General features: G+C 35.3%; 1 protein-coding gene across 2 annotated transcripts in view; it reads right to left on the bottom strand.

Annotated features, from left to right (window-relative positions):
* Positions 1-482: 482 nt before the first annotated feature.
* LOC145265502 (uncharacterized) overlaps positions 483-17,830 on the bottom strand; it is a 78,332-nt gene continuing 60,984 nt past the window's right edge. For both annotated transcript variants that reach the window (XM_080121398.1, XM_080121399.1), the window contains 5 exons: positions 12,263-12,625; positions 9,392-9,491; positions 7,996-8,041; positions 6,199-6,231; positions 483-1,131 (listed from right to left, as the gene is read on the bottom strand). In XM_080121398.1, coding sequence (XP_079977524.1) covers positions 949-1,131; positions 6,199-6,231; positions 7,996-8,041; positions 9,392-9,491; positions 12,263-12,625 — 725 coding nt within the window. In that variant the 3' untranslated portion in view covers positions 483-948. The remainder of the gene's footprint in view (positions 1,132-6,198; positions 6,232-7,995; positions 8,042-9,391; positions 9,492-12,262; positions 12,626-17,830) is intronic.

The raw sequence follows: 17,830 nt of genomic DNA, 5'->3' as shown, positions 1-17,830 counted from the left end.
TATATACAAAAAAATATAATACGAATAATCGATAAAATAAAAAAGGTACCACTAAACAGAAGCTTTCTGTTATTTTTAACAATGACATATATATATATATATATATATATATATATATATATATATATATATATATATATGGTGAAAAAGAAATGTAGCATATTCGAATGTTATAAAATAAATAAGTCGATTAAAAAGTCGATTTAAAAAAATCACGAATTGTAATGGAACCCGAAGCGCTTTTTGTCAGAAATTGCAATTCCATTACAATTCGTGACTTTTTTAATTGACTTTTTAATCGACTTCTTTATTTCATAATATCCGAATATGGTTCATTTCTTTTGCATCGTTTTAAAATTTTGCAATTCGAATATGCATATATATATATATATATATATATATATATATATATATATATATATATATATATATATATATATAAACTACTTAATTTACTCACATAAAATTAATATACGAAAGTGTAGATTTATGCGTAAACTTTGAGTATTTACTTCAAAAGTGCTCAATACATAGGTAGAGCTAGTTAGTAAGTTATAAAATGTATATGGCGATTAAGCTACACTGAATATTCCTCGTTTCATCCACTCTAGGACTCTATATATATATGTATGGTGTCCTGGCAAGCCAGCTTTAGTTTTTCTGCTTTGGTATGAATTTTGCTTAGGATCTTTTTGCTTACCACTAATGTGCGTGTATGACATTATTTATATATATACATATATATGTGTGTGTGTGTGTGTGTGTTTGTGTGTGTGCCTACATATATATATGTGGGGGTGAGACACACACATATACATATGCCACGCACACATAAATATATATAATATTAGAAGAGGGTTAAATATATATATATATATATATATATATATATATATATATATATATATATATATATATATATATATCGCTGTGAAACTGTTTGACCTCTCAAAGTTCACTTGTGTGTAGTATTTTATCTCGAGAGCCAGTTGCTTCCTCCAACGACGGCTTCTTCTTCGTCAGGAAAGACGTGACCTTCCTTTGCTCTACTTCATCGTTGTCGTTCATGTCAAGTTTCAAGGAATCGTTGGCGCGGGGAAAATATGAACTCAGTCTGACCGGCTTGGATTCCTGCAACGAAAAAAAAAAAACGAATCTGCAAATGGTTGTCTAAGCGATTGGTGCCTTTTACATCAATCTTTTTCAAAAGAATAGTTAAAACGCAAGGATTAGTAGATAAAAGTACATAATGTATGCCAAACGCATTAAAATTAAATTTTCAGCTAAATCGGGATTATTTTCCTCTATCGATAGATATTTGCCAGCCATAAAATTACAAAGCAAAAAAAAGTCTTAATATGCATGGTCTATTGTTGCCACATCTAGGTTGGTGCATATATCACTAGTCAATCACTCTTAGACGTGGTTAAAAAATAGACGTGGTTAAAAAATAGACGTGGTTAAAAAAATAGACGTGGTTAAAAATAGACGTGGTTAAAAAAATAGACGTGGTTAAAAAAATAGACGTGGTTAAAAAAAATAGACGTGGTTAAAAATAGACGTGGTTAAAAAAATAGACGTGGTTAAAAAAATAGACGTGGTTAAAAAATAGACGTGGTTAAAAAAATAGACGTGGTTAAAAATAGACGTGATTAAAAAATAGACGTGGTTTAAAAAATAGACGTGGTTAAAAAATAGGTCATCTGACTATTCACTAAGCTTTAACCCCTGTCCCACCACCACAATGGTTTTTTTTTACATAAGCATCACCGCTTATCAAGGCCAAGAGGCCACTCGAGGATAAGGGTCAAAGAGTGTACAGTAGAAATTGGACAATATAGCAATCATTAGTAATAGAAATTCGGTAAATTTGTTAACTTATATGGAACGGCTCATCAAAAACTTGTTTACGTTAGACTTGAAGACAACCATACTGTAATCAGCTGGAAAGCAGGAAAACGGAAGACAATTCCATAGGCGTGCAGTTCTAAGAAAGAAGCTTTGTTCATGGAATCTACGTTTAGGTTTAGGCACAGATAAAGAGTGGGGGGTATTATTTATAGTGTTTACAGCTAGACGAGTGTTTCTTGTGAAAGTTTGGCGAGGGGGGACCATAGATTGAAGCTCAGTTGAAGACTTTCCATGAAAATAACGATAAACCAGAGACAAACTCGCAACATCTCTTCTGTGAGAAAGAGGTTGCAGGGAAGAGAAAAGGTCATCCCCTACGAGGCTACAAAGTCTATTTTGAACTCTATCAATCCAGGATAAGTCCTTTCTAGTAGCTCCTGCCCAGATGTGGCAACAGTACTCCATCCTTGGATGTACCTGGCTGTTATATAGATAGAGAATTGCATAAGCAGTGGGATATCTATTGGATCGATAGAAGGATACTACCATTTTTCCAGCGGCCTTGGCAATGGATTTAATGTGTGTGCTCCATTTAATGTATGTGTTCCATTTTTTCAAAAGACTGATTACACAGGATGAAACCTGGGTACATCACTATTATCCAGAGACCAAAGCCTAATTAATGCAGTGGGAGCACTTGGCTCACCACCTCCAAAAAAGGCAAGGGTGCAGCCCTCCGCTGGCAAGGTCATGCTCACAGTCTTCTGGGACCAGGACGGAGTAGTGATGACAGATTTCCTAGCAAAGGGTACCACAATTACAGGAGCCTATTATGCTTTACTTTTGAGGAAATTAAGGGAAGCTATCAAAATCAAGAGGTGGGGAAAGATCAGCAAAGGTACCCTCCTCCTGCAGGACAACACTCCCGTCCACAACTCGCATGTCGCCAGATCAGAAGCACGGGCGTGTGGTTATGAATTCCTCCCTACTCTCCTGACCTTGCACCCCCTGACTTTCACTTCTTCCCAGCCATGAAGTTGTTTTTGAAAGGAAAGCGTTTCCCAGATAATGCAGTCTTGATTTCTTAAATCACGTCGCGGTTGGAGGACCAACCTGGGGTGTTCTACAAAAACGGTCTCCAGAGCAGCATCAAACGATGGGAGAAATGCATAACTCTGTGTGGTTGCTATGTAGAGAAAGACTAATAATTGTGCCAAGTTTCGTTGCTCTACTGCTATGGGAAGTGAGCCAGGGGCATTACTTATTGCACGCCCCTCGTACTTTATTGAAGTGTGCTCTGATAAGCTCATAGTAATTGTTTCCTATCGACATAAATAGCTCCGACTAACCCGACAAGCAGTAAAATTTCACCCCTTCATTGTTGAAGTCCCTTGATGGCGGAAAGCCTTCTATTCTAATAGTTTTTTTAAGACTTTAGAATTCTCTCCCTGATTCCTGCTTCTCTGATTGTACTCATATGCAGAATTTTAAATGTAATGTGAACAAGCATCTCATTGTTCAACTCCCCATATAAATAATAGTCCTTTACGTCCAAGGTGCAATACATCTTGCTTGTGACGAAAAAGATAACACCAAAAACCAAAAAAAAAAGTTGTAAAAAAACTTTGTACGAGATTTTTAAACGGCAAAAAATCTTAAAAGCTGTTTTACACACATTAAAACTACCCGTATTCTGTAGAGAATTTAAATCTAATGCGTTTTATATAACTTATGCGTAGGTGTTTCGCTGTTTGTTTATGAGTTTTGAGGTGTTAGCTATTCTGTACTTTTACCGCCATGTAGCTAAGTGGTGTCCTGCTTGATAAAGGCGTTGACGGCCATGGATCTCCATCTATTTCTCTCCCTCGAGACATTCATGAATTCATTGTTGTTCAGACCGTCAACGTATGTTCTCGGTTTCGACCGCTGCTTCTTCTACCCATGATCTTTCCTCTTATTCTTTGCTGGTTATCGGAGAGTAGTTTGATAACGATCAGGCGCCATTTGTCTATACTTACCGAGCGACGTGTTCTGATTCAGAAAGCTATTCACGCTGTTTCTCGAATAAAGAGTTGGATATATATCATTTTTTTTAATTGGAATTTACTGAGATGAGCATTATGAGCATTATTTATTAATTCGTTTATTTATTTCGGACTATTATCCCCATCTTTTAGATGTTGTTTCACGATGTTTCGGCCAACTATTCCCCTGGCCTTCGTCAGAGGAATAGTTGGTGACGTGGTGAGATGACAACAACTATGGAAGGCAGTAATTGCCGAGGATGCAGTTAGAAGATTCCGAAATAAATAAATGAATTAATAAACAGTTGCCATAGCTTTTTTTGCAGTTGTCCAGACAGGGGGTTGCGGTTTCTTTCTGTCCGAGCAGTGCCCATACTGGGTCATTGTCCTGACCATTGTACCATTGATGGCTATGACTCTCCATCTATCTCTTTCGAGGCAATCGTGAATTCATTGTTGCTCATCATCAGACAGTCAACGTATGTTTTCCGCTGTCGTCCTTTGCTTCTTCTACACACAATCTTTCCCGTTATTCTTAGCTGATGGTCAGAGAATAGTTTCATGACGATCAGGTGGCACCTGTCTATTATGGCGATCCTTCCAGCGCGAGGTGTTCTGATTCAGACCTATATGCGCTCTGTTTCTCGAATAAATAGTCTGATATATTGCCATAGCTTTCTTTGCAGTTTTTTATTTTTTTTTTTATTTTATTTTATTTTTTTTTTTTTTACAAAGGAGTCACCACTTAAGCGAAAAAAAAATTTTCATAGTAGAAAGTACTCTGGCATCGGAGTACTCATAGAACGACGGCCTGAGATTTTGCTTGTTAGATTAATCGATGGAGATTCAGGTTCTAGTATACATATACACACACTTTAGAATAATGAAATGAAATATATCTACTGGTATGCACATCTCGTGATTTTTGTCTTATAAAATATTATTAAATACATTTAATAATATTTTTTAAGACAAAAATCACGAGATTTGCATACCAGTATGCTTTTATAATACAAATCTCACATGTCTGTTTAAATGTATGTATGTATGTATGTATGTATGTATGTATGTATGGCTGCCTAAAACTTTTGACTGACGCGTCAAACCGTGACGAAACCGATATCGTTTTAAACCTCGAACTTTCGGACGAAAAATATTGAGAATAATGGTTAGAGAGAGTGTACACTAGTCAATGGGATAATATTGTAGTAATTGTTAGTAATGGAAATTTGGTAAATTGGATTACTTAAGGGGACGGTTCATCAAGAATTTGTTCACATTGGACTTGAAGACGACCATATTATAGTCAGCTGGGAAGCAGGCAAATGGAAGAGAGTTCCACAGGCGTGCAGTTCGAAGAAAGAAGCTTTATTCATGGAATCTTAGTTTTGATTTAGGCACAGATAAAGAGTGTGGAAAATTATTGACAGCGGTTTCAGGTAGACGAGTATTTTACATGAAAGATTGGCGAGAGGGGGGGGATAGAGATTGGAGTTCAGGCGAGCACTTGCCATGGAAATAACGATAAAACAAAGACAGGCTCGAAACGTCTCTTCTGTGGGAAAGAGGTTGCAAGTAGGTTGCAGTTTCTTTCTGTCCGAGCAGTGCCCATAAACCATGAACAAAATTATTTCTGTTTGCTTCCGTATCAATCATCTGCTTTCCATGATCTCACGTACGCTGCACTTTAAGTTTTATCGCACGTGACTTTCCTTTCATCTTTTTTGTTTACATTCCTGTTGCAACTGCCAACTGGTTAATGCTGATTGTTTATGTGTGTTGGTTCCCCCATTCGAGGATTTTCCTTAAGATTTCTGTTGTTTTCATCGTTGTTGTCCATTGTGTAACTTCAGTTCTCCTTTTGCGAGGTGACGGTGGTTCAGAGGTCAACGACACAGAATGACGACCTGGGCGTCAGAAGTTCGAATACAGTTCATTTCATAAAGATCACTTTAACTTGGGATGTTGGAAACCTTCATGTGGCCCCTCCCGTAATCCCCGATCTCCTTCTAGAAAGAATTGTGACCAGAAAAATATCGGGGAAACCAATGACAACAATAGAATCTTCAGATCCATATAAGATGATGATGATGATGATGATGATGATGATGAAATTTCCCTTTGATTCTAATTTCAACTATCTTTTTCCATATTATGGGGGATTGTTTCTAGTGCTCCTATAATTATTGGTATTCTTTTGACTTTTTCATGTTTCATATTCCTTTTAGTTTTTTGCCAAATTCCAAGTAGGAGGAGGACAGTGGTGGTGGTGGTGATGATGATGATGATGAATAAACAGAACAAAATTGAAAATTGATTTTACCTCATCCTGGGATACGTTTTCTTCATCTTGTGGCTGAAATGGTAAAAATAAAAACAGAGTTAGTGCATCAGTAAAATCTCTCTCTCTCTCTCTCTCTCTCTCTCTCTCTCTCTCTCTCTCTCTCTCTCTGTGTATATATACATATATATATATATGACGATTGCAATATATACATACATGTATATATATGATGATTGCAACGTCTTGTCAGACGAGTTCCACTCCCTCAGACACTTAAAGTCCATGAGCCCAAAAATGACTTCCATCGCCACAAGACCATTTTTATAGACAAATGCCTGGGAGAGTATCTATACACAGATGATGTTACAGAGTCTTAGCTTTGTACGACAGCTAAGTCTCTCTCTCGGTTCAAAATGTTCAGATCCAGTAACAAGCAAGAGCAAGATAGCCAGCAACAAGTTAAACTGCAGACTTAATGCTTGATGCGGGTACTGGTCTCCCGCTTTATGGTTTTTTTAAATCAGAGATTTGCTTCTCCGAGAAAGGTTGCCTTCACCACGGTTTACGATAGCCCCCTCCACCCCAGCACACACATACATATGCACAAACACACACTGTGCTAGTTAGCCGTTGACCCCGAAAAAGGGTTCATTCGCCCTTTGGAAGGTCTTGTTTTCAATCCTTCAGGAAGATTAGCCACCCTCCTCACCAAACAAGTCTGGTGGGGGAACCAGTTTAGTCGCCCGTGACCCGACCATGAAGCAGGTAGTACTGGGTTACATGGTACCAGTAGCATATGACATGACTTGACTATATATTTTTTTTTAATCCGATATTTCCAATTCCACATAATTGTCCAAACACTAGTACATACATACTCTTGTTGACTCTACCTCCTAGTTGTCTTATTTCTTTTCATCCTTTTAAGACCACAACAATATATATATATATTAATTTAATGTCACTTTTCTCTTGTCGAGGCGGGGGGGGGGATAAACTAAGAATGGATTCTGGGAAAGAACGTAGTTCTTCCAAGATGAATTCAGTTTGGAGACATTAAGGTAAAAATAAGTAGTGTAGGGACGATTAATCGGGAATCGGAAAAATCGATAAATTTAGACGTATCGGAATCGGTATCGGAAAAATTGGTGTCTATTTTCCAATGCCATGACAATTCTTTTGATTGTCTTTTTTTATTTGATTTTGTTTAAAGTAAAATCTTCCATTGCTGAAAATAATGATAAAATAATAAATATTTATTGATTTTATAATATCAGTAAAGCTAAAATCGATAGATCATCCTCCACAAGTGTAATTTTACGGTTATGAAAATATCTACATATTTAACATGTATTTTTTAATTTTTTTTTTACGGAAATCAGGGAAAATAACAACATTTTATTAAATATTTATAGATTCATAAAGAATCAGAATCGGAATCGGTAATTGTATCGGAACCGGGGAAAATATTGGAATCGTCCCATCACTAAAAATAAGAGTGCATATACTACACTTTACTGCACTTCCTAATCCAAAACGACAAGAAAAAATAAGTTGCTTTAAATAGAAAAATGTGTAATCTAAAAATATGGGGTTTAATCCATATTTTCCATAAGTGCCCTTTCTGACAAGGGGGGGGGGAATAATTGCTGTTTTCTGAGTCGCAATATATCAATCTAGCATTTATCATTGGATAGATTTTGACCTTGAACTATTATTTGTTATTTAGTTCCTGACAGCAAGTGGCTTCATGACGTGTGTGGAGCGATTTCCATAAAAAGAATATTGATCTGAAAATTAAAATAAAAATCAAAGAAGCAAAAGGTGTAGACTTACTGGGGTACCTGGAACATTGGTGATCTCCCCTCGCCCGGTTTTACTCCTGTCAAACAAACAAATAAATAAATAGATAAAACTATATAAAAATTAAGGTACGTTTGTCTGTCTATTCTCAAAATAATTCGACAAGTATATATGTTTCATGGAGAGAAATGAAATGAGAATGATAGGATAGATTTGTGATGTGAGTTTTAAAGATGGGCTTACATCTGAATAGCAGGGAGATCTGACGTTGTCCGGGATTGAATAAGGGTCAACAAATATTTCACACTGTACATTTATTGTCATTTAAATCGGCGAAATTACCCAATTTTTTAATCAAATCGATTGGGGACCCACGGCGATGCACCGGGAGGAAACTTCACACGCCTACTCGCAGTGACTTGTAGTTAACATTGCACTGTAGAGAACCTACTATTGATTTTAGAAAATTATTTTTATATAATGGCTTGAGTTTAAAATTCGAAAGGCAAGCATGATGGTTCAATTGTGCCCTAAGCAGAAACATCCATTTCAGACGCGCCCCTCTCTTATAAAAGACTCTACTGTTGATTTTATACGCCGGACCCTTCTGCTTGTGCGGTGATCAAGCTTCTCAAATGCACTGGTGATGTTAGGCTTTATAAGGTGTTAACTGCGTTCAAAATCGCAGTGTTCTTTCTTTAATCAGATTCTTCGATTATCGATTAACAATTTTCGATACTTATCAGAGGTATTCCGATACAAAACCTATCTAAGAACACTCCCGAACACATAAAGTATATTTGTGTAGAATTTCATAAAAATCGTCCCAGCCGTTTCGGTATCTATAGGGAACAACACACATGCACAAATACACGCACACACACAAACACACACATAAACACACATACAAACACACACATATAAAACGCGCACACAAACACACACAAACACACACAAACACAGACGCACAAAATTACACATAAACATACAAGAACACACAAACACACACACAAACATATACACACAAACACACCCACAGACACACGCAAACACGCACACACAAAAAACACACACAAACACACACACACAAACACACACGCAAAAAACGCACACAAACACATACACACAAGCTCGCGAACACACACGCACATAAACACACAGCGACACACAGTCATACACAAACACAAACACGTATAAACACATACACACACGCGCGCGCACACACACACACACACACACACACACACACACATGACCCCCAAATAATAAAAAAAAAAACTTTTGTATCGACTTAATAATATTTTAATTATTTCAAGTAGAAAACTTTGCGGAGCGATAGCGCGCCGGTAAATCCAGCTATTTAACTGATATATTTGAATGTTCGAACAGGGAAGTTGATGGTGGGTGTAGGTGGGCGTATTTTACTTGCCTTGCTGAGAAGTAGATGAGTATGATTAAAAAGACAATTCCCAAAACGGCCGCCAAGGAAATCGTTGCGATTTTATAGCCGTTCAGCCGGGTCATCAATTCTGAAAAAAAAACAAAAAAACAAAAAAAAACAAAAAAAAAACAATGAAACACAACAATTAAAAACGGACTTATATGCAAACTTTATACATCTCATTATAATTGAGACTTGGTGTCTTTGTGTAACTGACATAAATTCGTCACAACAAACTTGAACCATTAGGTCCCACTGTCCTATAAATAGGACACCAAATAATTTCTTTTTAAAATTTATAAGATAAAAAATTATTATACAGGGGAGAACGATAAAATGTTGGCCTAAAGAAAACAACACTACAGCTTTAAAATCAATTCAAGTAACTTGATTATATAATAGAGTTGACATCTATTCAATGTAGCCGTCTTCAGCCTCAATCACCATCTTACCGCCTCACCACTTCGATACAGATCTGGAAGTGAGAGCATGCTTTTGCCACAAGTGCCAGCAGGAGCTCGGCGAATATTTGGCGGATGGCAGCGATCAGGCTGGCTTTGGTGTTATGGGAGGTTATGTTGGTGATGGTCTCGACATATGAGCAAACGAAGTAGTCCAGCGGGTTCAGGGAGGCAGTAAGAGAAGAGTTCAAAGTCGTAGTACTCCTTCTGAAACCAAGCTTGGATCTCTTTAGACTTGTGGGCCACACTCAGGGTTTGCCAACGATCATCTGGTTGCACTAAGGAATCACCACATTCTTCAGCATATCGAGGTACACTTTGGCGTTGACTTTTAAGCCGACTTTGGAGATGTGAGGTGGCATGATGTGGTCCTCACTTGAAACCACACCAAAGACCATAACTGTAGCTGAAAACTTTGTTTTCGTCGCCCTTGGTACGTCCCTGTTATTCATGACGATCTAGCGATGTATTTTCAGGGTGCTGGCAATGGCCCTATTGTCATAACTTTGATCAATAAAGAGCATGTTGTACAGTTGGGCATCTCTGATCTCACTCGATGGACATTATGTCACTTTCAGACATAATAGAAGGTTTCTATTGCTCTTGGGATTTGTACACAACTGGCCAACTAGTAGATGGTCTGCAACAAAAAAAAAAAAGAAAAGAAAACCAATTTTCATCTTCTTTGTTTAGTCTCCAGTACATGTAGATCATGCACGTGCTGTCAAAAAAAAAAAAAAAAAAAAAAAAAGGACCATCATAAGTTCCTGGGTGGATTTACTCTGTCTGGTATTATTGGATGTGCGAGAGCCAGCATGTTTCCACTGGGAACTCTATCTCTTGGTCTCTGGGTTCTAGCAGTAGATTCAACTTTCATTGTAGTTCACCAGAGCATCAAAAACTACAGAATCTAAATAGATCAGCTCTAAGAGATGTCTGCTCACATTACACTCGGACTTTTGCATGTCAGTACAGCCAAGGAGATGGGATAGAATTCCAAAATTCTAGCAGTTCGAGAGAAAACCCTACTAAAGAAGGCTTTATGACACTTGAACATTAGTGAAGAGGTGAGATTTTGCTTCTTGTCGTGTTTGTCAGGGCACATTCTATTAAAATACTTGTAGAATAAGTACAAGGATGCAACATTGCGGCGATGGGGCAAGGGTTGGAGCTTTGTTGATATTATGGGACCTATTTTTTTTATTATTGCCTTTTCACCCCAAACAAAGCACAGTGCTACTTTGATGTAGGGAGCTACTATCTGGGACATAATTTGTAGGGGTACTTTGTGGGGAGCTGAGCAGCAAGAAATGTGTTTACATTACACTTGAACTTCTGCTTTTCAGTACAGTTGGGGAAACAGGAATCTAGAAGGGAATTCCAAAGTCTACTAGTCCTAGGGAAGAAACTATTAGAGCAGAAAGCTTTCTTACAACTAGGGATTTCTACTGTGTAGGGGTGGGATTTTTTATGCTTGTCAGGTATGACTGGGGTAGTTGTAGTTCGTTAGAGCATCCACCATTAAAATACTTGTAGAACAGGCAAAGGGATGCAACATTTTGTCGATGGGGCAGTGGTTGAAGCTTAGCTGATAGTGCGGGACCTATTAAGTTGGCGACTCCTTTTTGAACCCTGTCTAAGAGGGAGAGACTAGTAGTAGCTGCACCAGCCCAAATGTGACAACGATACTCCGTACAACGCAAATGGTGGCCTTGTAAAGGTATAGGATTGCGTTGGAGACTTTATTTTGGACTCTCACCATGAAAGAGAAACAAATAAGTAGATGCATCAGCCTAGATATGGCAACAATACGACATGCATGGGCTAATGGTAGCTTTGTAGAGATATACGATACTCTCAAATTTCAGTAATTTTCTAGCATGGTATAGAGAGCCTACCTTCTTTGCAGTAACCTTAGCAATGTCCTCAGTTTATTTGTTCCAATACATGGTGCCTGTGGATTTTAAGCTGGGAAGTTTGAACAGAAGAACTTTCAAATAGCATATTATCAGTCACGGCAAGCAATGGTTGAGAAGGTTTCTTGTAATTATTAAAGGAAATAAGCTTAGTCTTAGTAGCATCAAATGCTACCACTTATTTATGTCCCCATTTTGCTACGAGTGGGGGTTATTTTCTATGGTTTTAGCCATCGCCTTAGATATGTGTATACTCGTTTTTTCCTAGTGTCTGTAGGTTTTTGATAATTGTTATAGTAAATAATTATATATATATATATATATATATATATATATATATATATATATATATATATATATATATAGTGTTATAAAGTGTGCTGTCATCAGCAAATATACCCATCTCGAAGACAATTTTATCAGGGAGTTTGTTACTGGATATAAAAATAATAAAGGTCCAATGAAAAAAAACTTTTTCTTACCTGTTTTTTCTTTATCTATTGCGGCTTGCGTATTTTTTGTTAACGTCGTAGTTTCCGTAACCCGGAATGGAGTCGTTGTTTTTGTCGACGACGTTGTTGACTCTGATTTATCCTCTTGGGTCGTTTCGCGAATGCTTGTCGAGCTCAGTTGGTCGGTGGACATGGTGTTTGAGATCGTTGTCGACTTGAAGACAAGCGTCGTCATTTCTGTGGTCGATTCGTTCGCTTCCGTTGTTGTGTTCGTCTCGTTTGCTGTGACGGTGAATGAGCTGTTGAGATTGTCTATCAGATCTGAGGGTAAATCCGGCATCGCCTTCAAATATGGCATGTCCCCGCTGTAATCCTCAGCACCGCAGACTGCCACTACATGAATAACAAGAAAAAATGTAGTGGATAACTGAAAGAGTGTTGCTATACAATAAATCATAGCTTAATAATAGAATACAAAGGCAGATACGATTTTATAGGTAAAGCAGTACACCGGGAACTATGCAATTGGCGGCTCTTTGGAGATACAGACAAATAGTACAGACATAAATCAGAGACATTACGGAAAAAGGATAGAACTGAAAAACGATAGTACTAGAAACCGACAGTACTGAAAATCGAAAGAACTGAAAATCGAAAGAACTGAAAATCGAAAGAACTGAAAATCGAAAGTACTGAAAAACGAAAGTACTTAAAAATCGAAAGTACTTAAAAGCGAATGTACTTAAAAATCGAAAGTACTTAAAAACGACAGTACTGAAAATCGAAAGTATTGAAAAAGGAAAGTACTGAAAATCGAAAGTATTGAAAATCGAAAGTACTGAAAAACGACAGTACTGAAAATCGAAAGTATTGAAAAAGGAAAGTACTGAAAAACGATAGTACTGAAAATCGAAAGTACTGAAAAACGAAAGTACTGAAAATCGAAAGTACTGAAAATCGAAAGTACTGAAAATTGAAAGTACTGAAAATCGATAATACTGAAAAAACAATAATACTGGAAAACAAAGGTAATTAACAACGAAAACCACAGAATAATTTGGGACATGGACGTACAAGATGATAAACTCATTCAAACAAGGAGGCCTGATTGCCAAATTGTAGATTTTGCCGTCACAGCAGACTATAGGGTAAAGATGAAAGAAACAGAAAAACGAAGTTAATACATGGAGTTTGAACTGAAAGAAATGTTGAACATAGAAAAAGTCAGTTGTAAATTAGAAAGCTACGTCCTTGCAGTTCATTAATGAGCTCTACACACAAAAAAATGTCTCTGCTATATATAGCCATCAGGGAAGATTTTTGGTTTATAACGCCAGGTGGGATTCTATATCTGAAAATTAAGAAAAGAAGACATATCTAATTTATGGATAGGGTGTTTTACGCCTAAAATTCAAAAAGGATATATATATATATATATATATATATATATATATATATATATATATATATATATATATATGTATGTATTATCTTTTCGTCTTTATATATTTGTTTTACCTTTACTTTCTGCGTTCGTGTTGTTATTGATTCAGACACAACAATATATATATATATATATATATATATATATATATATATATAATTATTTACTATAACAATTATCAAAAACCTACAGACACTAGTGTTTCATCCTTTCCGGAATCATCAGTGCAGGGTGTCATGATTAACACCGGTCGATAGATTTGAACCCGGCAACAGAAGCCATTTCTGGCTCCATTAGCAAGTATTCGGCCACCGTTAACCACGAGAAATGCTGTTGAAATTTGAACATTTATTTTAATTTTTTTTAACGTCTGTCAGAGTGATCGAATCATTATATGATAATGTGCGCATACGAGCTAAATTGACCGACTTTATTTCAACTGAAAGTGCTCGACGATAAGAAATGAGTTTCTTAAAGGGGCTGACATAATTATTTACTATAATAATCATTAAATACTTACAGACACTAGTATTTCATTCTCGTGTAGTGAGTTCAATCTCAGCTATTGCCGTGCTGGATATATATATATATATATATATATATATATATATATATATATATATATATATATATATATATATATATATATATATATATATATATATGCTAGACTCCCCGTGATTCGTTATACCTAGCTATTGAATAGTGAATATACTGAATTAATGTATAAACATGACACCCGTGACGGGAAGAAAATATTTTTAACAATTATACGAATTAATAAAAAATATATACATTTTGTTGCATAATAGAACCATTCGTGTGAAAATATATTCAAATGAAAAAATACAGATAGATTTCTCTGAATTGTTTCAACAGTAAACCTAATTATACTCCTAGTATATGTGTGTGTGTGTGTGTGTGTGTGTGTGTGTGATTATCTTGACTTGATTTTAGATACATAATGAAAAAATATTAATTGATGAATGTTTTCTTGTGTTTGTTTTGTTATGATAAGGTGCAGCGAACTAAGTATTATGGTATCCGTTCGATGCACAGTCAATACATAATACGAATTAGTCACCGCAATACCACGTAACTCTATAAATATGGCGGCTTTCGTTAAGAAGCATACTTCTTTTCGGCGGAAGTGACGTCAGACAAATTTAAAATTATCGATGACGAGCACTGTATTTAATGTAGCTTTTTTAAAAGCAAATATAAAAATAGAAGTTTTATTCAAACGGTCATTATTTGAACTTTTATAACAGAATATAATAAAATATGTTTTTCAACTAATTCTTTTTTTAATCAAACATCAAGTGTTGGTAATTTTTTTTTAACATCAAACATAAAAATAGAACTGTAATAAAGAATATTTATTAACTGCTATTTTTTTAATTTTTATTAACTTTTTTTTCTCCAATAATATGTTTATGAAAAAATTTTTTTAATTAAATAACCAAAAAGAACAGTTCATAAATATATTTAAAAAAAAAAAAACAGTTCATAAATATTTTTAAACAAAATCTCGCTGAAAAAAAAAACAGTCATAAATCTTCTTTCTTTGTATACCAGTTATATTTTCATGTTTGATAAAATAAAACAGTTCAACTTTAGTAAATTTTTACTTGGTTTCCACCTTAAGATTTTCCTTTAAAATCACTACTTGTTAGGTTTTCGGATATGTTGAAAACGAATATCGCATTTAAAATTTCCGCAAATAAGTAGTTTTCCGGATATCAATAAATGTAATTCCTTATGTTAAAAGTGGTGGACTAGGTGTATCAGAATTTGGGGGGAATTTTTGACACCCTAACAGAAAACTGTGAATAAAATATTAAAAAAAAACTCGTAATTTCACATTTTAAAGTGGGTTGTTTATTTTCTGTATGGAATATACTTCCAAAATAAACTATTAAAGTTGTTTAAAAAAATAATAGAAATATTATATAATAAAAAAACAGTGTTTACAAAGTGCCGATGCGCGTCCATTTTTTACGCATGAAATCAATTGAATTTTACGAGTGAAATTTTTTTCAATTTTTAAACTTTAAAAGTCTATCAAAATTTTTCTATTCGTTCAAATTTTACAATATTTGCAGGGTCAATGTGAAATTCTATGTTCTTTCCAATAAACCGAATATAATATTTTAAAAAACGTTTTTTTTTATTCACCCCCCCCCCCCATTTTGAAATGTCTATTAAAATTTAAATAATTAATTTACTCATCAAAGTTTTATATATCACAAATTGAAGAGAATAGATCAATAAATAAAATATTCTAATTGAAAAAAAAAGAAGTGTTTTTTTGGAAATTTACCAAAGTGTAAAACATTTTTTTTTTAAACCACGTTGATTTTTTTTTTTATGAAAGCTCATGTCAAGTAAATACCGGACGCTGACGAGAATTTTTTTCTATTTCATTCAATGTTTTCTTTTTTAGATATTAAAAAAAAAAAAATTAACTCAATAAAATAGAAATAAACTATAATAATCAAAAACTCGGGTATTTCATTAAGAGAATTGGGTTTTTCGTTTAACGGCAAAAACTTATAAGTGAATGTGTGTTTTTTTCATATACGGAGGCCCAAAAATACTAATTTTGGTTAACAGCACGCAATAAAAAGAGATATTAATTATGGCGTTTATAAGTCACCGTTAGATAATCGCAAAAAAAAATCAGAGATTTGTCTCCCTTTATTTGAACAGTCAAAAAATGAGTTCGCGTTTTTTTTTGTTTGTTTTTTGTTGTTTTTTTTTAATTCTTGTTTAAAAAAGTATCTTATTTAAAAATGGCATGGAATATAAGTATAAATATGGATAAATTCTTAACAATGAACAATGGAAGTACACATTGAATAAAATTTTTTATAGGTAAGTGATTTTTTTTTAATTTATATATATTTTTTATAATCGCAGTAAGTAACATTTCGTTGATTTTCTTTAAATCTTTTTTATAGAAACCCGATTTAAAAAAACAAATATTGCATAATTTGCTATTAAACTTGTTATTTTTTAAAATTTGGTCTTTGCTCCTTTAATTGAAAAAAAAAATAGGGTTTCAATTACATTTTTTAAGTAGTTATAAGCTTCGAAAGATAGTAAGTTGATTTATTCAAGTTCATATACGGCATTTTTAATTGCCGATTCTGATACATCTAGTGGTGGACATTATTGCACACGCAAGCAAGCGCGCCAAAAATATGCGATACGTTGATATTTTCTATGATCGAAGTGGTCCAGGCCTTTATAGGTCGCCCAATCCAGCGAATCAAATTCGTGTCCCTGGTAGGATCTACGAATTAATTATTGGGATCGTCGAACGTGGCTCGAACCTGTGTAATAATACCAGAGTTTACAGCAGGGATCGGGACACGTTATTCTCGATAATTAATTCGTGGATCCTATCAGGGAGATGAATTTTATCGGATCGATTGGTGACCTATAAAAGATTTGGACCACTTCAATCATGGAAAATATGACGAAATTATTCACGAAGCAAATGTCTTTGATCCGATCGACCCCTCGATAAACACGTAAACCATAGAAGGTTTATGGACACATTAGTCCACTGGCGAAATTATATATAATCTGCATAAATTAAAATATCGTATTGTACGACCGGGCAACGCCGGGTACCCAGCTAATATATATATATATATATATATATATATATATATATATATATATATATACATAAAGTGCGGCTAGACATACACCTCTACCTTTACCCAGCCGTGGTTCGAACCTACAATCGTCGCATTGACAGTCGGCTGCTCTCACCATCGGACCACGAATCAGTGCCGCAAATATTTCTCCTCGAGTGTGTGTCAAATCTACGTACGCCCGTCGCACAGTGCTCTCAGTTTGTTTACAAACAAATTAATAGTGGGCGGCTTCGCTTAATAGCTTAAATACGCGTCGGGTGAAAATATATTTACAAAGTGCTCAACCCAATGAGGGGGGCTTTAATTCTCATCCACATACAGTACTGTTTCGTTGTATCACAACTCATCAGTGAGGTTAGACAGCCGTGGATCGAACCTAAAACCGCCGCATTGTGTGTGTGTGTGTGTGTGTGTGTGTGTGTGTGTGTGTGTGTGTGTGTGTGTGTGTGTGTGTGTGTGTGTGTGTGTGTGTGTGTGATCATT

This window comes from Euprymna scolopes, chromosome 40 (assembly GCF_053919585.1).
Source record: "Euprymna scolopes isolate OS-2025 chromosome 40, ASM5391958v1, whole genome shotgun sequence".
Taxonomy (NCBI): Eukaryota; Metazoa; Mollusca; class Cephalopoda; order Sepiida; family Sepiolidae; genus Euprymna; species Euprymna scolopes.
Note: the sequence above shows the minus strand (reverse complement) of the source record. Positions and strands in the feature narration are given on the sequence as shown.